The sequence below is a fragment of the Triturus cristatus genome, chromosome 2_2, assembly GCF_964204655.1.
Source record: "Triturus cristatus chromosome 2_2, aTriCri1.1, whole genome shotgun sequence".
NCBI classification, from domain to species: Eukaryota; Metazoa; Chordata; class Amphibia; order Caudata; family Salamandridae; genus Triturus; species Triturus cristatus.
The window spans coordinates 496,011,770-496,037,883 of record NC_140582.1 but is presented as its reverse complement, the minus strand read 5'-3'; the positions used below and the strand labels follow the sequence as shown (position 1 = coordinate 496,037,883).

The following is a 26,114-nucleotide window of genomic DNA, read 5'->3' as shown; positions in this document are numbered from 1 at the left end:
AATTTTTAAGTCTTTGATGGGCAGTGGTCCTGAATATCTGAGCAGACGCTTAAAATGGTATGTCCCCGGAAGAGTGCTGCGTTCCTCGAGTAAAAAAAAGCCAACTGGGGCAGCAGCAGCTTTTCCTTTTGGGCCGCGAAAGCCTGGAATAACTTGCCAGGGCATCTTAGGAATGCCGCCGAGCTCCTCTCTTTTAGGAAGGAGCTGAAGACATGGCTATTCTCTGAATAAGCCATTATACCTATGGAGCCAGTGAGACAGTACTCAGCGCCAGGACACCTTTGGGTATAAGCGCGCTTTAAAAGCTCCAATAACATAACAACATAACATTAAAAGAGCAGAGCCAATGAAAATAAAGATTTAAGCAGATGCAATGTTTCTTAGAAGGAGGCAGTACAAGTTTACAAAAAAGGCAGAGGAAGGAGTGATACCAGTAATTGAGAAAATGGTTGAGCAGGGAAGCGCTTGGTAGTTATTTCAATTCTCTCGTAATGGGAATTAAAAAGCCGAATTGCAAATGGAAAATCTTACAAGATCTCTGAAAGATAAATAAAATTGAAGCAGAATGGCATGCAGTCATCGACTTACACCAAGTGTCCTTTCCAATACCTTTTCATGAGGAATCGTGATTCCTTTTTGCGTTTGAATTTTTGAATAAAGTTCTCATGTGGTGTAGAATTCCTCAGGGGTATTCTGAGAGTCCCTCGATTTTCTCACAAATACTGAAGAAAGATTTAGAGAGTTTAAAGATGCAATCTAATTCAGTCATAGTGCAGTATATTGATGATTTACCAATTGCATCCAAAATTAAAGAGGACTGTAAACTGGATACAGTTGTCATGCTGAACCATTTAGCTGAGAAAGGACATAAAGTTTCCATGACTAAAAGGCAGTATCGCAAAAGAGAAGTTATTTATCTCTGACACCAATTGAAAAGGTTGTGAGGAGAGTCTCTAAAGAACGCATTTCTACAATTCTGAAATTAAGTCTGCCAACCACCCAGAGGGAGGTTCGGATGATTCTTGGAATTGTTAGGCACTGTCATCAGTGGAATTCAAACTTTTTCTTGATTGCAAAACAGTTGATAAGGTTATTGTGTTGTGATATACAGGACCTGGTACCATTTGATGATGAGTGTCTTGATGCATTCAAGAAATTGAAAGAGAGTGAGGGGCATATTCACAAGAACATTTTGGAGCGTGGAGCTGCGCCAAATTTGGCAGTGCCGCACTCCGACATTTTTTAAAAGCAGGGATGCACCGTATGCACAAGAATACGGCACACCACTTTGTTTCCCCTAGCACTGGTGCAAAAAAAGCTACCTAGCGCCAGTGCAGGCACCCTAGCTGCCATGTCTCAAGGCTGCCTGTTTTGCAGGGATGATTGTTTATGTGTAGGAAGGGACACCTTCCTGCATATAAACAATCAATAATGTTGATTTGCACCTTCTATATGTGCTGCAGAATGCAGCACACATGGAAAGAGCAAAAACGAGATGAAATTAATAATTTCTCCTCGTTGTGCCATTCTAATGCCTGCTATTCCATGGTAGTGCCTCAGCCTTGTAAATCTGGGGCAGCGTCAAAAAGCAATGGGTATTGCGGTGGAACGTCCACAGCAATACCCACTGCCTGCCCCTTTGCCGCAGAGGAATGTGGCTGAAAGAAGCATATTTACAAGGTGGCGTTGACCCATGCAAAGTGGCTTAGCACCACCCTGTAAACATGAAAAATGGCGCTGCCCCACCGCAATGTAAAAAAAAGCGATGCTCCAGTGGCGCTGAGGGCTTGTATATGCCCTTTTGTGTCATGTGCCCACACTCGGGATGCCTGATTACAATATGATGTTTTTTCATATCCTGCCATGAGAAAGATGGATGTGCACTCTCAATTCTCAGTCCAAAGCATAGATGATTAATCTCCCCAGTGGCATATCTTTTTGCTGTATTGGATCCAGTTGCTGTAAGTTGTCCAAGTTGCAGCTGTTTGTTTGGAAATTGAACAAGGTGAAGGGATTGTAATGGGGAATACTTTAATTTTATGTCAGTACATGGAGGCTAACATTATGCAAATCTCCTTTTATTGCCCGCTCACAGCAGCAACAATAGTAACAATTTACAACTTTTAAAACATTCCAGTAAAATATTTAATCCATCAACATGCAGCCATCTTCCTTCTTTTGTTGCTGCTGCTCAAAAGAAGGAATATGGCTTTGGATGTAGAGCTTTGGCTGGGTGGTTGTGTGTTTTAACAGTACCCTCCTTATGGGGTGAGGGGACATATGTATTACTCCATATTTGCCTCACTGGCATCTCTACCTGTGGCTTTTCATCCATGGTTTTATTTTAATGTTGTGTTCTGAATTTTGGTCATATTTATGTTTTTTTTTTAGATTCTCTTATGCACATCCCTATTATGTTAATTACATTGCTTCATACCTTACTGCAAATTTTCCCATTCTCTTATTGTGGCTTCAGAGGTCTGGCAGTTGAGGGACATCTTTTAACTTTCCCAGCCAGGCTGGGATCACCTGGCGCTCCTTGCATCTCTGTGCATAGGCCTCAGGCAAGCGTGGCTCCTGCAGCCACGTGCACCCTTGCTTCTGCAAGACCGCCTGGGCAACTTAGGGGCCCGATGCGACGCACTTATTCAAAGCACCCGCTTGTGTGGCCGTGACTTAATCGGCACAACCTCAGTGTGGCATAAGCATACCTGACAGCTGCACCGAGTGATTGAATCCTCCTTGGGTCAAATTTGGTGCATCGCTCTCTAACTACATGCCTACACCGAACACATGACGGCACTCCCTAGACAACGGGAGGACAGAGGAAGATACATTAGCGGCTGACGATGCACCGAGGGTGTCCGTCAGCTGCCATTTTAAGTGTTTGGGATATGATTAATGGCACTCAATAGGAGCAGATACAAAGAGGTATGCAGTCCCTAACTGGTTCAGGGGGACAAGAGGGCTCAGTGGTCATAAGTCCTCACTGGTTGCAGGGAGAACTGGGAATTCCTCCTGTTTGAATTAGGGCCCTCAAACACCCGGCTGGGTGTCATGCTTCATCATAAGGCCTGCTCCTCTTCAGGTCAGCGCTGCAATACCTAACGGGCTCCCTATGAGGGGCTCTTTGGCGGAGATCTTTTGTTCCAAATTGCTGTTTGGTGCTGTGGGGGTGAAGGGCCTATGTGTCTAGATGGAAGGAGTGCTGGTGAATGAACCAAGTGGAAGTTAAAACAGGAATTTGGAAGTGCCAGAGGCAACAATTTTAATCAACAGGGCTTCCAACCTGATTAAAAACAGGGTGGCGCACTTCTGAAATGATGTTTCAGGATTGGAGCTCTGTCAAGTGGTCAACATGTTTCTTGCCTAATGGTCCTCAGATTTAGGGGCGGTTTGTCAGGACCAGTATAAACAAATCAAAGCTATCTACACCCCAGGTGGGTGTCTGGTGATGTATCCCTGATAAACCATCCTAAAACCTATAGTGTGGTACCTGTAATTGGATGACAGAAGGTTTGTGGAATGGTATTGGGCAATTGTTGGTTTCACAAAGGTGGCCTCATATGGCTGTGTCCGCCCCATCTTGGCAAGATGGGTAAAAAATCTGATGAGACAGGCTGCTGCGGATGTCTCTATATTTTGGTCTCATTCTCTTAGGGGTGTGTTAGCATCAAAAGCTTTTGTCTTGGGGGGTTGCTTGAAAGACATCCTAAGGACTGCAGATTGGTCCAAGTAGTGTATGTTTAAAAGTTGCAATTTTAGACCTGTTGCAAATGCAATTGATAATGTGTTAACAGCACTTTAAACTTGCATAATGTTAGCCTCCATGACCTGAAAATAATGTAGATTTTACACAGCCTGGTGGGCAGAAAATGTGGATTTTATTAATGACACAGAGGCTAAGATTATCCCACCGCATAAATACCCACCCTGATGGAGTAAATGCATCTTATTTGTATTTTCTTTCAGATTAAGAAGAGTTTGAAAAATAATATTTGTAATATTCTTTGGGGAGCATTCGCCTTTGGAGTTTAGTTCTATATTTGAATTTATCTTGTTCGCAGAGCTGGGAGAAGGAAGATGGATGCATGTTGATGGACTATATACTTTACTGGAATGTTGAAAGTTCTAAATTCTTTCTACTATTGCTACAATGAGCGGGCATTAAAAAGAGAATTGCATGATCTTAGGCTCTGTGTCATTAATAAAATCCAGATTTTCTGCCCACCAGGGTGTGAACAATGTACATTGTCTATGTCCTTCTCTCAGCTGAGATCCTTTTAGCCAGGACTCAGCATATAATGAATAGCAGATTAACTCATTATAAGCAAACAATACATGCAGCAGAGAATATTTCCATTTGAAGACAAGGTCCTAAATTCAGCGACACTGTTTCCAATTTTAGACAAGAATTGTGAAGACAGTGAGGATGAAAATGATAATGAATTGGATCATGATTGTCTAGAAGTGACTGAATATGCACAAAACCAAGGCCAATCATATGAGGAGTTTCTTTGGAAATGGCTGAACTGACATTATTTGTTGATGCTTCTTTTGTGAGAGACCAGTTTGGAGGACTAAAAGCTGCCTATGCAGTATGCTCTGTCTCAGAGACATTAGAAGCATTCTCTTTACCAAACGTGCCATCAGTGCAAGTGGTAGAATTGATTGCCCTAACGAGAGCTTGCTGCCTTATCTGAAAACTTGAATGTGAAAATCTAAACAGATAGCCAGTGTGGTTTTGGTGTTTTTCATGATTATGGTCAGCTATGGTCACAAAGGGGATATATGATCTCCAATCAAAAACAGTATGTATATATTTGATTTATTAGAAACAATTCAGAAATCAAAAGAGATAGCTGTTGTTCAGTGCACAGCCCATAAGGCTGACAAAGATATGGTCACACTGGGAAACAGATATGCAAACCAGATGGCAAGACACTGTGCACTACAAGATGAGTCATTTGATTCCATTAGGGCAGAACATTTCTTAAGTTTAACCTCTGTAGTTCGTAAACATAATGCCGCCTTGATTTATGATTGGAAGACCAATACTAGATTTTCTTCCATCATATGACATAGGCAGGCTAATGGTTGTTTGGTCCACAAATGGATAAAATGGCACAGATGGCCTTTTAAAACCACAGATATGCATTTCCTTTTCAGTCAAAATTCAAACAAGAAAAAAAGTGCACTGATCAGGATGAAAATTCTGGTTTATCTTCAGTCTCGGAAGTTAAGCAACTACAGTAATTTAAATTATGATCAAACCCTTGTGCTGGAATAATCAAATGTAGCTTTAACCTTCAAGTTGTTGGAAACCTCAGCCATCTTGACTGGGGGTCTCTTCTGCTCTGGGAAAGTGGGGGATATGTTCTTCTTTGCTATGTAGTTTGACAACAGATGGTCTGATAGTGATGAGTGCAAAAGGTTGTTTGAGAGGAGTATCATTTGTGTTTTATTTCGACGCCCTCCAGATTCAAGAGTCAAAGTTGCATTCTGGGCAAAAGAGTGAACTATCATAAGAAATTAAGGAGCTGTTGTCCAAAGAGCAATTATACATTTTGCACGGGAAGAGAAATGAGTTAGATTTTATTACATTGTTTTTCTGATACCAAAGAGCAATGGAGGGTGTAGATTGTTGATTGACCATAAATGCTTGAACCAATTGATTTACATCATCCCTTCATAATGATCTCTTTGTAGCAGGTAATTCCACTTATTCTAAAAGGACATTTTGTTTAATGGATGATCTCCTTTCAAGAGCTGGGTGTTCAGTTAACCTTTTCGGTGTAAAGGTCCTTTATTTGAAGGTGGGGTGATCCTCTGCGGAAGCCACCTTGCAAGCCACTGATATTGAACACGAGGCTGAAATGCACCCTCTAAAGAAACCATCAAAGAGGAAAAAGCGAGAGGCAAAATAACTCTAGAGGATTGCATAATAAGAACCACAAAGGGTGAAGGAATAAACAGGCTATGGCTAGCAAGGACACGAAAAGGAGCTGGACAAACACCAGGAATATTGTGACACACAAAGTTAAGTTTCAGCAGTCCTGTATAGCAGAATATGACCTGTAAGGGGAATTAGAGTTCCCAAGAAGCATTTTCTCCATCATGGTTTGGACTAGCTGTATTCTTGCCTGATAATCTGCAGCCATTATGGATTGGGAAAAAGGACTAGCAAGTCCCATCCCATCATGGCACTGCAACGTCCTGCCTCTGTCCCACTGTCATTCATGAAACAGATCATAACCCCAGGGACCACCACTCTACTGGTCAAGTGCTGCCCTTAAAACATACCTCAGAGGTTCAAGAAAACACCCACAATGCTGCCTGTCTGCTGACAGCAAGAGACACATTCTACCGGGCCTGTCCCACAGAGGATGCAACTCACAGGCACTTCTAACACCTCCACTTTGTCTAACTCCACGTTCATCTTCAGCCAAACTGTTGGGAATATCTCTGGTTCATAATTCACTACAACCATTTTCAGTTTAGTGTACTTTTATGCCAGTTAAAATAGCTCCAAGGGTTTTTACAAACATACTGGCTCCAGTAGTAACTAGTCTTCATCGAGGGGGGTTACATCTCTCCCTATTCCTTCATAATTCTTTGATTTGTGCCTCCTCGGCCCCTCCAAATCAGTTAGCAGCAGAAACTCTTTGCAAGACTTTATCTCAACATAGTCTGTTGATCAATGTAAAGAATTCTCAGTTAGTTCCAACACAAACCCTGGAGTTTATTGGAACACTTTTCAAGACAATGATGGGAACCATTGATCATAGGCCAACAAAGAGTCTTCTGAATCTTCATCATTGCCTTCTCTAGGACAGCTGAATGCCAGTCAGAGATTGTTTGAATGTATTGGGTCTTATGGTTGCAACATTATTCCTAGTACATTGGGCTTCCGGCCCATTGGGACCAGCCTCAGAGCTGCATGATCGGCCACGTACAGTTATTCCTCACCTTAGTCTGCCATTAAGGTGGTAGCTTCATATTCCTAACAAGAAATGAGTCTGTGGAAGGGCTGGGTGGAACACAAATCTAGGAGGCCTGATATGTTTGTTTATATTGGCGTTTATTTTTGGTGGACGATATACAAAAGACAAATAGCTGGGTATCCTGGATATAATGTCTTTAGTTGGTCTCTTAATGTTGTTGGGTTCTTCTTCTGATGGCCGTCTACTTCCCTGTGTCGGCTTTCTTTCAGGTGTGCCCTCTGTGGTTGGTCTTCCCCGGTAGCTCCAAGAAGAAAACAAATACAGGGTGGTCAGTTATATGAGGAGGGTTTCACTGAAGAAGGATAGGTACCATCACCACACCACTGGGTGCAGAGTATCTGACTACCCCTTGTTTGAGGTGGGAAAGTAGGATTCAAGGTGGGAAGGAAAAGAAAAGAAACAATTGATTCTTCTTTCCCCGCCCTTTTCTATGTATTCTTCTGCCACCACGTAGAGAGGAGGAATGCTGTTATGGGAGAACCAGAGAAGAGGCAAAAACTGAGCCCCAACTATCCTTCTACAGCATGCCCTGGCTACAGGATACCTACTGAGCTCTTGGTGTTCGTTTATTTTTTCACGCGAGGTGTTTATCTCCCCCCTTCTCCCTGTACTTTCTTTTTAACCCTGTTTCATACTAAAAATAAAATACAAATGTGTCCAAAACAAGCACAAGCCGTTTCTGCTGAGCGGATTGTGGGGTGACCTTCCCGAGAACCTATGACCTCAGGCTCCTTGTACTTGGCTGTTCACCCGGGCAGCCCGTCCATTGTGCATCAAAGCCCTTCCCTTATATACATCCCTCCTTCCTTCCGTGCTTGTAGATTTCCCCCCCTTGCACCGACATGTACCACGCAAGCCGCAACTCTCCTGAGTTGCAGCAGGAAATCAGGCATCCCGGGGCGATCACCACTCCTCGCTTCAAATCTCTGGGGTGTCGTGGTCTTCTGGAAGTCGCCTCGTCTCTCCTTCCTCTCCTTCGGTTCCTTCGGTGCTCCTCTCAGCTGCGTTCAGTCTCAATCCTCCGTTGTTGCGATCCACGCGGCTCTTCTCCGCGTCTTCCGGGTGCCACCCCCTTCCTCCTTCTTCCGGTCCTTTTGTCCACCACTGGCCTCCGTCTTCTTGCTGTGATTGGTTGTTCGGCGTGAGGGTCCTGCCCCTTTCCTTGACTCTGTGTTCTGCCTTCCTATCGCAGGGATGGTGTTGCTGCTGCCATTCGTCTCGTTTTCCCGGCTGAAGGGGAAAAGGTAGGGGAAGAACGGTTGGCATGATAGGGGTCTGTTTGGGGAGGGTTGACAGGGTGGCTGCGGGGAGGGGGAGCGGGGGATCGTCTTCCTCACAGAGTCTTATAAAATAATTTTTCTCCTCTGATAGTAATAATGAATGTTAATGCAATGAGTTGGGAGCCTAGAGGAATTCTCAAGAAATACAAGGAAGATGGTCCAAAGAAGAGTCTCTCTGTTTTTCCATCTGGATGGAACAAAAGGCTATTTGGATTAGTCTGGAGGTCTTTTTTCTTAATTCTTCATTTAAGAGATGTCTTAACTCAGAGAGACAGCATGATTGAGAGGCCATATGTCAAAAAGCAAGTGGAAGAAGGTCAATAGTACTGGCATTACTGGTAGCAAAGATTTTCTAGTGGGTGGAGACCCATCTCACCTTGCTAACAACAATACACATCAATGAAGAAGAGAATTTGAGAGAAAACTATCCTAGTTGGGTCAAATGGCCCAGGAGTCCTTTTTATGGCATTTCTACTGTTGATAAAAGTTGTATTAAATATTTTTATTTGATTAACTGACCTTGATAACTGTGGTCACCACTTCCCTTATAATGGTGGCAGGTTTCCTTTAGGTGTTACCTCTAGTATCATCTCCCTTGCAGCTTTGTGGTTTGCCAACTGACAGATAAGGCTTTCAGAAGACAGAAGTATCATCTGAAGTAGCTGAGGCAGATCAGTCTCCCAGAAGGCCGACAATGAATAGATAATAATAAAATGTTATATAGCGCGTGGTTACACTAGGCCAGTGTGTCCCCGCGCTGCGGTGCAAACTGCCCTCTGCTGCTAAGACCTATCCTAGAACGAATGACTATGCAACAGGAAAGAGATAAGTCTTCAGTTTTTTCCAGAAAGTAGCCTCCGAACCCTCCAGCCGGAGGCTCAGGGGGAGTTTGTTCCATTGCTGTGCGGCCTCAAAGCGGAATGTACGGCCCCCCATCCGAGGCACACACACCAGACCCGTCCCGCTTGATCTAAGTTGCCGGCTAGGGGAATATAGGGTAAGTAGATCAAACAGATAAGAGGGGCCCGTCCTTTGGATAATCCGGTGGCAGATGCACATCGCCTTGAACTGAACTCTCTCCCTAATCGGCAGACCAGCGCCCTCTTAGCAGAGGCTCTCCTCGGGATCAAAAGAACCAGGCGCGCAGCTGCATTCTGGATGCCTTGGAGTCTTTGCACGCATTTAGCAGTAGCACCTAGGTACAGTAAATTCCCGTAATCAAGGCACAATGTCACCAGGGTCTGTACCATGGTCTTCCTGGCTGCTGTAGGCAGCACATGCAAGGTTTTCCGAAGGCCCAGCCGGACTCCAAAACAAACGCCTGCCACCCACCTGGTATGATGCTCAAAAGAGAGCTTGGTATCCATCCATACCCCAAGGTTCTTAGCCTGAGTGCAGGGCATGGGGGTAGGCCCCAGACTCTGAGGCCACCATGCCGATGACCACACTGATGGAGCTTTCCCAAACACAAGCACCTCGGTCTTATTGCCATTCAACTTCAGGCATCATATGAGAATCATTGGTCCTCCTTTGAGTGTTGGTGTATGGCTCATGCCTTGCAACCAATTTTATGTACTTCTCATAAGATTCTTGATTGAAGGAGTCAAACTGGGATGGGCAGTTGCCACTATAATACCCATGTGGACTGCAATAAGAGAATTTAGAGAAACAGAGAGTTTATTGTTTGACATTTAGCTTTAGTATCCATGTGTCTTAAGGGGTTTATATTATTGAATCCTCCTACAAAAGCCTTACTTCAGCCCTGGAATTTGCTGTTGTTTTTGAAGGTCAATCAGGAGCCTGCATTTTAGTCCTGATTATCTTCGGATCTATTGACCTTAAACACCAGTTTTTCAGTGCCCATAACATCTTTAAAGCATTTGAGAGATGTGGTGTCTTAATTTACATCTTAATTTAACTTCAATTTTTTTTCATGTTAAAGCCAGGTCTGGATTTGTTTTACCAAGAATATTCTTATCTTTCCTCTTACAACAGGAGGTGATTAGCCAGACCTTATAGAAGATGGGCAATTATAGGTTTTGGTGTACGCAGTGCAGTTTCACTGTATTTAGATCGTGCAATGAAAATGTGAGCCACTGTTTGTTACTTTTGGAGCAAGAAGACAAGTAATGAAGCCAACTTTGAAAATGGGTTTCCTATGTGATTATTCAAGCATACAGGATTGTAAAGGTCCTGCTTTCTTCCTTTGTTCTGTGCAAAACTACAAGTGGGCTTCAGCTTCAGGAGTTCAGTTTTTGGATGTTGTCAGGGCAGCCATAGGTGAGGCATCTTCAGCTTTTTTGGTACACTATCCCTTAATGGTGTCAGATTATGAGCCTTTTGGCAGTTGATCATTTAGTACTTTAGCTGGAAAAATCTTAAGTAGTGTAATTTGTGTTTTTTTCATTCAATCTTTTGAAAATGTAGCAAACATTATTGGGGATTTGCAGTAGATTTCTAGTGTTCTATGTAATTCTTTCTTTACTTCAACTCTTTGCATGAGTATATCGTCAATGCTAAAGAAGAAGACAAGCGAGAATGGAGGAAGGGGTAGTGCCTAGATAACATCTGTTAATATCCTTTACTGTTTCTCTGATTCTTTCTCATACCAGTCCTTAATTACCCCCACCTCCTGACCCATGGAAGTGCAAAGCAGGTTGGCAGGCTTGGCATCTTTACTGGAAAGAGATCAGAAAGCATCACTGATAGAGGTTGCTTCCAGGAAATTAGGCTCAATGGGGCGAACAGAAATAGAAGAAGGACTAAAAATTAAAACTGGGGGCCATATTTATGAGGCTTTTTGCGTCGAACTTGCACCACGCAATGTGGTGCATGTGCCATGCACCTCAAAAATGAGATTTATGAAGCCACACAAGGCCACTTTGCTACTTAAATTGCTGTGTTGTATTATTCTGCCCTGAGAAGGCATTCCATGGCCGTTGTGGGTATTCCCAAGCAAATCTCATGGAGTTTTATGCTTTCCCAGATTTACCAGAACTGGTGATAAACAATAGGGGGCTTTCCCAAAAGGACATAGGGATTACAACAGACAACATAACAGAATTGTTGCTCAAAAAACATTACTCAGGATGGCCCTCATATAGGGGTTTTGATAAGGCATAAAAATTGTTTCCTATGCAGATGATACCCAGCTCGTGGTAGATCTGAACCACCCGGAAGGATCATCTAACACCCTAGCCTGCTGTCTAGAAGAGGTTGCCAAGTGGATGGAACAATCATGCCTTAAGCTTAATGGGGATAAGACGGAGCTCATGCTGTTGGGTAATTCTCCTGTCTTCAACTCGACCTCCTTATGGCCAGTCTGCCTAGGCCCGGCTCCAACTCTTAAAGATCAAATTAAGAGCCTAGGCATCTGGATAGATCATTCGCTCTCATTCAGTCACCAGGCAACTAAACTCTCGGCTATCTGCTTTGGACTTCTGAGGATGCTTCATAAGGTCCTTCCCCTTCTGCCCTTCCACGCCAGAAGGATCATGGTCCAGGCACTGATCCTTTCCTGCCTGGATTATGGTAATTTTGGTTATACCTGAGAGCACCTCAATACACCATCAACAAGCTCCAGGTAATACAGAACTGTGCGGCCCGCAGACTTCTTCAGATTCCTCATTGGAACTCTGCAAAACAAGCATTAAAAAGCCTGCATTGGCTGCCGATTAGGCAAAGGATCCAGTTTAAGGCTATGTGTCTGTCCCATAAGGCCTTTTGGAGGAAGGGTCCTGCCATTCTTCAGTCACTTATCACCCCCTACCATCCGAAGAAAGATCTTCGGTCATCCGGATCCTTTCTTGCCTCTCAACCTAGAATAAGAAGGTCCAGATGTGGTGGCCGCTCCTTTTCATATATTGGTGCCATGGGCTGGAATGCCCTCCCACTCCAACTACGTAAGGAACCCAATCTTCCATCCTTTCGCAGGTTATTGAAAACCTGGCTGTTTTAAGTTTCTCTCCTGCCTTTGCTCTTTGTCTGTCTGTCCGCAGCGCTGGGAGGCCTACGGGTAGCCAACGCGCTTTATAAATCTCATTTCAATTCAATTCAATACGGGGACCCACCCCACCACATGAAGCTCGGGAGCAGGATGCACTTGCATCCTGGAGACTTTGACATGACTGGTTAACCCCTACCACAACTTAGACAGTCATTCTATTCTGCTTGTATTTCCTCGAGGTGGCCTTTCTCCCTTTCAAAGCGGCATGTATAATTGTATCATGGCTTCTTTTTGCTGCTTAACATTGTTTACTTCATGTTTCTTTTCTATTACTCAAAAATATGTGAACACAAACCTTTAAACTTAATTTACGCAAGTAAGCAAACAGGACGCTCTCATGGGGGACACCCAAGGGACCAAGCGTAAACTGCCAATTTAGGCATTCAAAGGGGCTACATTTCAAGACTGTGGGAAGGTGAAAACTATTGTGGATCTCCATTTCTGGGCATACCAAAAGGGTGGTCCTGAGGAGAGCCAGTTTTCAGTTGGGCTGTTCACTTGGGCTCAGAAGTCCCAGAAACTGTTGCCAAAGCAAAAAATACAAAGGAATTCTCTGGGACAAAGAAAATGGTTAAGATGTTCAGCTGCATAGTATTTTGTGGACCTTAGACTTTATTTGTCAAACAGTTATTTTGTCTAAGTCCTTTTCTGTTAAATGCAGGAAAACTCCACCATAGGGCCCCAGAATTACGGAGTTGTCAGGACTAGGTGCACCACTACAGGAAACAAATGTACTTATTGGTAATATATTGAAGCAGGGTGCATTAAGTGCAACGTAATATATGGGAGTGCGTATCTTTGTAGGAAATCAGATAATCCTACTAAAGAAAGTTCGAATGCGTTGATGGGTGTCAGGGAAAATATCAAAGAAGTAAGAGTGCGAGTATAGGTGGTTTGCTGGTGTTTCATTATAAATCTACTTTTTCTGTTCAGTGTAAACCATCCTTAAGTAAGAATCATAAGGATGTAAAATCAAGAGAAATGGTCTTTTTAAAAAAGCTTCTGGATGAAGGTAATCTGGAGCTAGAAACAAAGGGGTCCATTAGTATGTAGGGCAGATCGCCACCGCCTGCATGGCGTTGGTGAACCGCCCTACATCCTTCCCCATCCGCCACCCATTTCCCCCCGCCATATTAGTATGGCGGGGGGGGACCCCGGCAGACGGAAGGACCTTCCGCCGGTTTTCCACCGGTAGGCAATCCGCCCGATTGCCTACCGGGCAGAAAAGCCAAGGAATATGGTGGCGGTGCCTTGCAGGCACCGCCATCCATATTTGGATGATGGCGGGGAATTGCCTTTCCATGGCGGAGTCTAAGGCAGGCGGTTTTGGCTTTGGAGGCCCGCTGCGGGCCCCCAGAGTGTTCGGAGGTGTGGGGGGTGCACGGGGGGGTACCATAGCATTGTCATGGACATGGTGGCAGGCACCTCGCGGTGCCTGTCACCTTAGTGCATTCCCAGCATTGTGGCAGGCGGTGCTGTGAGCACCGCCCGCCACAATGCTGGGAATGGAGGATGCCACCGCCACGGTGGCGGTGGCATCCTAATTGCCGGTGTGGGACCGCCGCACCGCTGGCGGCCGGTCCCAGCACCACTAGGGTTCCGTCCGCCCGCCATCCTAATGGGCTCTAAGAATCAATCTGGCATGTTTGTTTTAATTGTATAGAAATTAATATGTCTCTTTACATCACGAGAAAATACCAAGCGGTAGGTTACAATGCGGACGTAACATCGTCCCCGTTGTTACCACGCATGGCTTTACATCGCAAGACGTTTCTACGACTTGCACTAGATGGCGCGCTGGACTTAGGAATAGTATAAATAACTATTCCTACTCCAGTTAGTGCAACAGCAGGGAATGTGTTGGATTTAAAATCTAACACATTCCCTGGTTTTGCGCGGCATCTAGCGCAAGTCATTGAAACGACTTGCGATGTAATGCCATGCATGGTAACAACACGGACGATGTAATGTCCGCGTTGTAACCTACCCGCGTGGTATTATCCACGTTGAAGCCGTTGTTTCCCTATAAAAATACAAAGAAATTGGATCATTTATACTGAATAATAACACACAATCATTAACCAAAGCTTTAAATGAATTTGAAGTACAGTTGAAGTGGAAGGCATATCATTGATAAGGGTTGGCGATTTCAATCCACCCCTGCCAGAGACTAAAACAATGTCTCAGATAACATGATCTTACAGATTTTTGAGTAAGACAATTAGGTCTTGATTATGAGTAGATGTTGCACGGAACTTTAATTCCATATGGAATTCCACTTCTAGCAATTCCAAGTGTGTCTGGTTCTGAAATTATAAGGACTGCAAACTCGGAACCGAATGATTTCAGGCCCAGAGCCATCAAACCCATCTAGATGTTCTCCAAGAGCACACTGCCCCTACTGGCCAGAGCAGCAGCACAAGAGGACATGCAATGCTGCCCCAAAGAGGCTCAAACATGCCATGAACTTTACCACCCATTCCCCTATGGTCTTCCTGCTGACACTTTCTACCTGCTCGAATAAGTGAAAAGTGCCTGCTGAATTTCACATGGAATCAGAAACAACACATGGAAAAGGACCTGATATCTCCTAGTTGCTGTGATTATTCCCCTGTCTGGGGAGAAACATTGTAATCACTGGGGTAACCTTAGGGGTGACAGTGCTGCCCTTTACAAGTGCTGGTTGATTGATCCATTTATTGGTTTTGGTCTGGAATGACAGTCAGAACTGGGGATTTTGGCCCTCTGGTGACCTCTAAAAACACAAAAGAGACACTCATAATTAGGGCCTAAGTGCCCTGATTGTAGATGTGTTATTGAACTCTGTGGCTAATATCTATGGGAATCAATTGATAAGTGTGAATAAAAAAACCTGATATGTAAAACATACATAAATTTGCAAAAGAGTTCTAAATTGGTTCAGGTATGGAGGAAGGGATGATTTAATTTCAGGAGTTATTACAAGCTTATTGTTCCACCAGAAATCAGACCTGTTCTGGAGGCATTCTTAATGATATACCTAAAAACCCCTCGAAGGCTTGGTCTGTGGAATATTTGTGTTTAGTGATGCTAAATCCAGAGTCACTAGTCAATGTACTTCTATCAATTGCATCAACTTTTGTCCATTCGTCTGATTTTAAATGTACAGTCCACTGTGAAGTTTTTGACTAGGGTGAATGCGTGGGGTTGACATATAACTTGCTGAAGTGATCTGCTGCTAACTCAGCAAAATATTAGTTTAGACTGTTACTACATGATTTCTTTCAATTGCACCGCCTTTTGTCAAATCATCAGATTGCTAATGTACAATCTTTTGTGAATTGTGTATAGCTCACAGAAACGTTATTGCTCTAACTTTACATATAATATGTAATAATGATTGTCAACTGACACTGTGTGTATCTATCTCCTTGTCCCGAAAATTTGTTACAAATGTGTGCTACATGTATAGAAAAGTTTTACTTTACACCATGCAGGCACACATGAACAGAGTTTTACACCTGAGCAAGTTTGTTGCCTTTTCAAGGCTAGAACAGGACACAATAGTGTACACTTTAAATACTATGCATATTCTTAGAGAGGGATCCCTCTCATGAGATAATGAAGCGGGGCATGGACCGCTACCCATTGGCCCACCATCTTGGTGAGGGGCACTTTGTCCGCTACCTAGCGTGCTACCCGGCGTTGAGTGGGTTGTCACTGTTATCTGGGGTGACTTTTCTGCCGCATCTCACTATCACTGAGAAGAGTCAGGAGACGATTTGATTGTCCATTCTAAATAGGAGGTAAGAGCCAGGTTGTTGCGCCTATTTTATGTGGCCTACGATCTCTTCAGAAGGCACTTGACTGAGGTATATAAATAAATATATAGACATATATATTTTTAGGGAAGATTTTCCAGTGTTGAAAAACACAGGGACGAGTGCATATCCTGCCCTGTGGGCCCACTATTTTTGAACACTGCCTTTCTACAACCTCATCCCGGTTGGAATGTGAGTCTTTTTGAATGCTTGTTTAATTGTTTCACTGCTTTTGTTAGACAGCAATTATTAATCACATATTTTCACATAGGAGTTACCATGTAAGGAGGACTTCTCCCATTACCAGCCCCTTAACTGTGCATCTAAGATCTAATAGAATGCCAGGACTCATTAGATACATTTGTGGTTGACTCCAGTGAGTCATGATCAATATAACATGTTTCAATTATTAATATATGCTATATCAACACATATGGTCTCACACGTTATTGTATTCTATTACACAAGCTTCAATAGGTTTTAGTCCTGAGGAAGACCGGCATAGATGTTTTTTATGAAAACACACCTAATAAGGGTCGAAACATCATTGATCTAAGTATCATGCCCATGCTAGATCTGAAGTCTGGTGAAAAGCAGAGAAGAAAAGGTTATATAGCCAGAACTGAGAGATTCTGTGGAAAACGGGCATTGCATTGATGAAATTGAATTTTGTCATATCAAACCTTGAAAAAAATACTCCACATTTATCCATTAAGTCACCGGTAGTCAGCAATTGCACTGCACAAGCATGTTTCACACATCACTTCTTGAAGCAGCCTTTTTGAATGTCTGTTTCATGTAACTTTGATATTTGAAAAGTGAACATACAAATAAAACGTGAAACCCCACCCATGTGTGTTTGTAATCATTTATTGTTGTAGAGTAATTAATAGAGAGATTTGTTTCCTCCAATGCTAGTGAAGAAATGAACATATAGCACTTGCATTTTTGACTCCCAAAAGAAACCAGTTGTTCACATATACTGTTACATACCCAGGTTCTGAGGGATATAGGGTCACCCATTGTTATTAATGGTACACAATATTTTTTGTCATCTATATTCTGCTCCAAATCCAACCAGGTTAGTGATGCTATCCTTCCTAACCTGCATGGTTATTATTCTTGCATGGTTGCAATCTGGTTTTGTGAGTAACGTAATCACCTCGTAATGATTTGGGTTTGAAGATTATAGCTGCGGTGTTGATGCTGCAAGAAACCACTGTCCAGTGTAATTCCTAATACAGAGTGGGAGAGGACATGGATGATGTTTCACCATTTCAGTGTCTTATTAGTTGATGGGGGTTTCTGCCCAGACATTGAAGTGGGTCAAGAACATGATCCTGTTTGTTACGACTTGGTTATATAGGGAGTGGTCTATATAAAATGTCTTTCAAATGTTAACTAGGAATGCTATTAAATGCAGTTGGATATCCACATTAGCAGTGCTCCAAGATCAAGGAATTCCCTTTCCAAGCTTTTGTGTCAAAGCTTCTGTATGTTCTGTAGCTGCATTATTCTGTACAATACACATGAACGTTTTTTTAAAATCTAATTTCTAAACCCTGTTCTACAGAACCACCTCTCCCACTTGGTCTCATTCCTGACCCTGATTGTACTCAACAAATGGTGCTAAAAAACATGAAGATTCAAATGACAAAATGCCCAAACAACATTGACTGGTTTTATTACTGTCCATCGCAAATGGTTTATTTATAAATACATGGACCCTTAGCTGAGTTTTCATATATATAAGATAGTTCAACGGGTATTGTTTAAATAGTCAGTGACAAATATTGTTTTTATGCTTCAGGTTGACATTCCAGGTTAATAAATAAATGCTTAATTTTCTCTCTTAGAATCTCTTAAGACTGCACTTATCATTCTCTTCATATTCATTGCCCTCATCCTTATCCTCGCGCTCTATTGTTGGCTTCAGCATAGGAAGAGAGAAGTAAGTCACTCAGATACTTTCCCATTTCTTTGTTATCATTTTGTCAAAGGGTATGCTTAAATGAAAACTGCAAATGTCATTTACTGCTAATAAATTTCAGTGCATTTCATTTGTTTACTTTGTATCGGAAATCAGGCTGAATAGCCAAAGGGGCTGACACTGAATTGGATGTGTTGGAAAGTGCTAAAATATCTGATGCCCCACTTGTCTATGATGAAGTCAATTCAGTCAATGTATTCTCCTTTGGATTTAGTTCTTCCTCTAAGAAAAGTGGGAGATTTCTGTTACCAGTGTGGTAGCATAACCCCAAATCTTAAAATCTGTGACAATCCAAATTTCAAAACACCTAAATTTACCTCATGCAGTTCTGCTTCGGGCTGATCTGGTGTTAAATGGCGCCCTTACCAACATCAAGCAAACATTAATTAATTTAACAGAGTTATAAATAAGTAACTGGGACCACTCAATAACTGAGTTCTAGATTAGGGAAAAGTTAAAGGGCCAGATGTACTAAAAAAACCATTTTGCAATTCCCTAATTGCGAATCCTTGTGATTCGCAGTCGGGAAATCGCAAAACGGCATGCACTTTCTGCGATTTCCAGTGGGTCACAAATTACCTACCTCATGAATATTAATGAGGTAGGTCGCAATTTGCGACCCATTAGCAATCGCAAAAATCACAGGGATGGTGGCCTGCTGAGGTCAGCAGACCATCATGTCTGTGATTGCTTTTAAATACAGCAATCTTTTTTTTTGTAAAGCAGCCCATTTTTCTTAAAGGAAAATAGTATGCATTACGAAAAGAAAAATGAAAAGTTTTCATTTTATTTTTTAAGAGCATGCAGTGCAAGCGCAAAATAGGTTCCTGCATATGGCCCAAAGTGTTTTATTACAAAATCTCACAATGGAGTGGTTCAGAATAAATGCGCCGAAGGCTCAAATGCAAAGTATTACAGAATAGTCAAGAGTCAAAAATAATTTCTTAGTCCCAAAAGATCAGCAGAATCATAAGAAATTGGACAGCATCCCCAGTAGGAAAGGAAAGTAATCTCTGTCAGAAATACAAAGAAATTGGACAGCATCTCTAGTAGGATAGGAAAGTCTTCTGGCTCATCTCCAAAACCATGGGGTTCTTATACACAATTCTTGCATATCAAATTAGAGAAATGCATGATAAAAAAATATCAAGTTTTAGACAAATCTGAGTTTACTTTGTCAATTAATTAGATTTATAACACTATCCCACTTGTAAGAAAACATTAGAGCATTTTCTGTGCTTTTGCTATCCGGTTGCGTCCAAAATAATATGAAACATCCAAAAAATTAGTCTTTATGCAAACAAGTAAGTAAGCTAAGCCTAGCAACTTTGCTACACCAGAAGGATTTTGAAACATGTTGCAGTTTAGAAACACTCGAAAGTTCATTCACAATACATGCACACTAGGAACAATCTTCAATCAAAGACATCATCTTGTCTTCGCCCTGCCGACCCTGTGGACCCTGTGGGGTGAGAAGATGTGCAATGCAATGAGATGGGAGTGGGAAGAGCATGTTAACTGATATGGTGTTTTGTGAAAATATGACACAATTAAATTACAATAATAAACTCTTCTGTAAGCATATTAAACACATTTCAGCTGCAACATTTTTAATTCAGTATTTGTGTATTGGATCCATCATAAAAATCATTATTCATCCTCATTATTTATTGATCAAAATGTAAAGGGCTCCACTCGATTTAGTAAGGTAAACTTGCAGTGGTAGCTTGCACTGGAAATACAAGTACCTGGGGCATCATTTCAGGATGCGAATTTCCCATCACATTCTAGGTAGGTCATTGATTGTTCCATGACTAATGAGTAATTACCATAGGAACTGGGAAAACCACACCAGATCCCATTGTAATACACAATTTTGGTCTGGTTATCTATATGGAGATTTTAGCTAGCGAAATGTCTGGGGAGGGGGTTGGAGGTTGCAGGGGAATACTGGAAATGTAATGTTACACTATTCCTTGTAATTTCTAATTTGACCAGAAACAGTTTTCTGGTCGAATCAGGGATAGCACACAAATTGGGATGAAACCCAAAGAGATGAGAATTAGAATTTGGTAGCCATGCTGCCACATCACCGGGTTGCCAAGTTTGAAATTCTCCCCCATATTTGCAGATATTTCCCCTCTGAAATGGCTTGCGAGAACATGGAGGGAGTCAAGTTGTTTAGTGGCTGCTGATGCTCTTTGTTATGCCATGGTGGATCTGTCATCCCGCATATTGTTGCTCCAAGTAGACCCCAAAGAAAGGGTCCAACTTCGCAAATGGAATAACTAATGTCCACATATGTTGGGGACAATACAGTGTTTTTCCTGTCTGAGACCACTGTGGTTTATGTGGCGGTCCCTGAATAGTGCCCAACAGTTACCCAGCGTAAATCATCGGTTTGTAAAGGTGATAAAGTTCAATGCCATTTGTGTTTTTGTTTGTTTGCAGAGCAAAATATCATGGTAAATCTGAAATGACAGAGAGAAAGGCCTATTACATGATACTTTTTCTTTGTCACATGCCCATCACCTCCTTGAGCATTTATTTAAGAGAGAAAACTACAAGAGAAAGATGAAGGACTAGAGGTAAAAAAAGGTGGCTGGAGCAACACAAGGCAGAGAGTTTCAGTTGTGCAACCCAAGGCAGAGCATTTCAATTGTGCAACACAAGGCAGAGCATTTCAATTGAGTTAGTTGATTTGCTTTATATAGCCGTCAGGGCTTGGCCATTAACTTTATAGTCAAAATCACTTGAGTATAAATCTTTGGTACTATAGGAAAATAGGAAGAAAACTGAATATTTACTGTATCTTTTCTGCAATTAATAAAACATATATTCACCAAAGATATGTCTAGGAAAAAAGTATTGTCCCTGTCGGCCCCTGTTTGCTTGATATGTGAAGAGCAATCCTGCTTGAGGAAAAACGTTAGCAACGTGAGTGAAAAGCTGAAGACAGTCAGGGTGCATCTATGGGCATCTAGTTGATAATGTTAGTAAGTGTCTTTTATTTGATAATGTGGATGAACTGCTTGAAGCACTTCATTGAGTCAGAAGTTAGTAGCAAAGAACCATGTGGTGCCCTCACCTATCCTGGGGGTTGCATGTTATCTGCTTGGGGCTATTGATCAGTGCATAGCGTGGATAGTATTCCTTGTACATATCTATTAATGCCTCTTGTAGTCTAATTGACACCAGGAAGTGAGGAATCTGGTTATTTTTTCTGTATACAAAGAGAAGGCCCTGCGGAGGAGTTAACTAGCAGGTTAAAGCTGTAGAAAAGTTCTGGAACCAGGGCATTTGAGGTGGGATCCTACATAAATGCTGAATCCCGAGTACTTAGGTACCTATGTGTACAAAGTGGCATTCTTTAATTATTTTCTAAGATATACCCACAATGTGGTTCCCGGGTAAGGAACTTCACCACTTATGGTCCAGCTAGTCACTCAGGGGAAGTGTACATTGGGATACCCTCGTAGCGAAGAAACTTACATGCTGTGGTAACCTGAAATGCATTTTTTTATACAGTTCTCTTTTAATGGAAGCAACATTGTGGCCATAATTCTTTGCCTAAATTTAAATACCAACATTGCCCTTTTTCAAAGGTAAAGAGTGCCTTTTGCTATTTCATTACACCTTCTTCTGTCATTACCTTTTTCTAGCTAACCATCACATTGAATAAGGTGAAGTTGTATGCTACTTTATTAAGGACCCTTGGATCGTCAGGTGGTATAAGAATGAGGCCTCAATCTTAATGAACACTCACGTTAATCTCATTCTTGATCTGCGTTGTGTAAGATTCATAAGCATGCAAAGGAAAACGATTGGTCAACCGACCCATGACACTGAGGGGCATATTTACAGGGGAATATCGCCAACTGGACGTCACGTTTAGAGCAGCGTTAAGCCGCCTTGTAATTAAGGCCCCTTTTGATGCTTCACTTAGTGTGAAAGGGGCGTGCAATGGGTGTTGCAGTGGGCATTCTGCCGCAACCCTCATTGCCTTTTGACGCTCCCCAATATTTGCAAGGGTGGGGCAGCGCCAAAAACCAAGTCCAGGTTAAACCTGGTCTTAGACTGGCAATACGCAGAGAAATTTGTAATTTCTCCTCGTATTTGGTCTTTCTACGTGTATTGCATTCTGCAGCACATAGAAACAGCAAATCACCTTTAAAGACGGTTTATGTGCGGAAGCTGTTCCTTCCTGCACATAAACAATCGCCCCTGCAGCGCAGGCACCCTTGCAACATGACGCAAGGGTGCCTGCACTGGCTAAGCAGTTTTATTAGGGCCAGCTCTAGGGGAAACGCAGGGGTGTGCCTTATTTTTGAAAATACGGCGTCTCCCTGCATTTAAAAAATGTTGGAGCACTGCAGTACTAATTTTGTAACACTGCGCTCTGACATTTTATTGTAAATATCCCCGAGTGCGTCTGACCACCAAAATGCTTTAAACCAGGTTCCCTTAAGGTCAATTTTGAGGAAGTACCTGAAATTTAAAGTTTTCACTGGCAGGTTTATGATTTGTCCAAAAAGTATAGCTAATAGAGTTTGGCATCAGGATTAAAATAAGGAAAGCATTCAGAGTATACTTGTACATGGCCCAGAGTACTTCCTTTTTACTCTCCTAGCATTATGCCAAACTCAGACCTTTGCACAATTGGAAGTTTGGTTTGCCAATTCTGCTTGTCTCAACTCCCTTTGCTCGCTTCCCCTTCAAAAATGTCTGTCACACCCAGTGTCAGCAAAGAAAAATGTCATATTTGTAACTCTCAAGAAGAGTTGTGTTGTGCCCCTCTTAAAACACCTGAGCGGGAGTTAACTGACTGTTACTAGGACGTCACCCCCCATACATTTAGGGCTGGGAGAAAAGGCACTTTATGCCATCTGTCAGTCGAACATCCTTGAACAGCCTCAGCGGGAATAAAACAAAAGTGGTAAGTCATTAGTCAATAGATTTGCGCCTCTTCCAGGAAACATATGCCAGTAAAGAATTTCCTATGAATGTGTTGGCCCTTGACTTAAACTACCACAGCATTCAGTGTCTGTATATTTTGACCTCAAAAGCGCACATTTATTTGTTGAATGTTAATACCACTGAATTAGCAGGAGGTTCCACTCAGGGTTATATATCTTACAGACTTACAGCAGGCTCCCACTGATAGGTAAAACAGTAATGAGCATACTGCTGAGATGAGGAGTACCTGTAATGTGTACTGCAAATCTTGCCTCCAGCAAAGGTGGTCCTAACATCAACACATCAATGTAATTCTGGGAGCTGAATATCCCTTTTTTAAGTTCATTTTTTTTTTTGTTTGTTTTTCACCTCCCCAGCACCATAACGCCTGAACAATGAATTAGCAACAATTAAAAACAAAGTACATAGATTTCTAAAGGAACATAATTAGGCTACAATTCATGAAAAGTATGCACGTTCCATCACAATTCCACACAGTACCTTCCCCCCCCCCGGCCAATAGGGTTCTCTCAGGCATTATCCAACAATCTCTAAAGCTGGCATTTTAAGGGAAGTCTATGTTGTCATAAATCATGCTCTTGGCTGCAGTCTATGTTTCCACATAGAAACATGTTTCCAGTTCACATCTGTGAAATGTCATTGGAAGCCACTCCCAGCCTCTGTTTAACCATGAGCATTTGCTATCTAGGTAAATCCTGACCTCTCACCCTGAGAGCCCTAGCTGTGCTTCTTCCATCTGGAATGCATAGTTGTTTGTTTTGCAAACAGAAGCTGAGGTCCCACCGGCACCCACTTTTTTTTTATACCCCATCTGGCATAAGGCGGTGCCAGACTGCCACATCTGTTAACTTGCCTGTTGTGTTCTTTGTCTAATAAGGATTCTGATGCATCCAGAGAGAGTGGGCCTTGGCATTGTTGTCAACCACAGCTCGATATTCTTCTTTCAGCATCAATTTCACTCAAGAGCGGCCCGTGCAGGTAAGAGCAGTGCGGCAGGGTGGGGGAGACAAGGGAAAATTAATTATTTATTCCATTTCCCCCTCGTAATCATCTATCGAGTTACCTCCCACACCGCCCCACTCTTCTTACCTGCACGGGCCACTCCTGATTTCACTTTTAATAGCAGCAGCATCCTATCTTCATTGCTGACTGGCGAGACCAAGAAAATGAGGATGATGATTATATCAAATTGATCAGCAGAGTTTGTATGTTGATACTCTTCAACATATGGACATTCCCTTTGTGGCCGATCCCAATCTCAAATAGGAAACATTTGAGCTGAGAACTGATAGAAGGACTACCTGTCTGCCTACCTGTAGAAAACTCACCTGGAGAGAAAGATTTCATGTTGACCTTCCTGCCATTTGCCAGAGACCTTGAACACTTCTTGGGCGATGGCCAACCGACAGTGGGGTAACAAGCCCAGAAGTCCAATACAGCTTCAACAGTGATCAAGAACAGTGTAGGACAGCCACCAAACAAAAACGATCTTGCTGGTTCTGCCTGCACTTATGTGCACTAAAATAGAACCTATACTCACTGTAGCACTCTCAACCCTCTATCACAGCGCCCTAGCTCATGCCTGTACCCACTGAAATATCTGCGTAGCCCACTGTAGAAATTTATCTTTTTTTTTAATAGAAACAATGATGAATAATAATTTTACATTTTTATTAACTTGTTATTAACATGTTTCCAATATAAGTTTGATAGAAAAAATGTAAAATTATTATTCATCATTGTTTCTATAAAAAATATATATATATATTCAGGAGTAAGAGAAAAAAACGGTGTAGTGGTAACTGACTTATGATAGATGGACTAGTTGAACAGTGTTGTGGGTTCCATCTCCTCCCTTGCAGATTAAGAAAACTACCCAAATAGAACCTGTGGCTCCCTCGATTCTAAACCTTAGGAGTTCTGGGACTCTTTGTTTGCTCCAAGTTCACTTGCCCGTGAAGGCCAGAGACCTGTTAGAGAAATGGCCCCATGTTTGTAGGGACAGACACACATTCCTGAGATATTGAGCTTTGCAGTTCTACCATCAGACCTACAATCGCCAACTGTCTTTCTAGGATGTCCAGACTCCCGTGATACTTTAAATGATTCAAATGAGACTATTGTGTGTGATCTGAGATATCAGCCCATGAAGCCAAGTAACTTGGGGTGCCAATAACAAAACTCTTACCATGAATATCCTTTTTAAAGGTATTAGCTGCTGAACTTTCCCAGTAACCCATTCAATTCACCTAACAAGTAAAAAGTAGTAAAGCTCACTTCTTAAAAGAAATGCCCAGTGGTCCTCGTACAAAGCATGCTCACCACAGAATTTTAAGCCTGAACTTTTCATAACTAGTAATCCGAGGAGGCATGAAGTAGGAATGCAGTTGCCTGGATTTGATTAAGCATCTGAATGACTGATCAATTATCTGTCCTGCAGATTGTGGTTTTGTGGAAAAATGTCTCCCCCAAACTGGTAACAGTGAAAATATGTATGCCTAAATTTGAGACTCTCCCTCTTTCCCCTTCCAATATGATGTTAAAGTCACTCAAAATAATCATCCCATACCTGGAATCTTCACTGGTGGCCAAAGGGACCCTAGTGTAGTGGATTAAATGCTTACTGTGTGCTCCATTTGCCAGTAGGTGGTATATGACAGTAGTTCTAAATGTGTGAACTTTGGCAATTGACAAGCTAAACTCATGTTTATCAGTGCCAAGCTCTGTCCCTGGAAAGGCAATTGCGTTGTATGCCGGTCATGTTTTTCTGGAGCTATTAACACTAATAGTTTACATATAAGGCAATGTAATGTTTGTGTCTATTTTAGTAACTGAAAAAAGCCAGTCTCAACAGCAAATAGGAAATCATCTTGGTAATGTGTGTTGCCAGCCAATATACTCTCTTTCTTACACTTCCATCCAGGTAATTATTTAGAAACTTGAATACTCACTGATTCCATTAGCACTCACTTGTCCTAAAAACATGATGATTTAATATCTACATAGAGACCCTTAAACCACTATTTCTTGTCAGCTTTTCTGTGATCCCAAAAAGTG

At 42.2% G+C, this 26,114-nt stretch overlaps 1 protein-coding gene across 2 annotated transcripts in view; it reads left to right on the top strand.

Annotated features, from left to right (window-relative positions):
* The window catches only part of LOC146862412 (uncharacterized), a 568,567-nt gene that overhangs the window by 211,639 nt on the left and 330,814 nt on the right, over positions 1-26,114 (top strand). For both annotated transcript variants that reach the window (XM_085641608.1, XM_085641609.1), the window contains exon 4: positions 17,947-18,041. In XM_085641608.1, the coding sequence (XP_085497734.1) occupies positions 17,947-18,041 (95 nt within the window). The remainder of the gene's footprint in view (positions 1-17,946; positions 18,042-26,114) is intronic.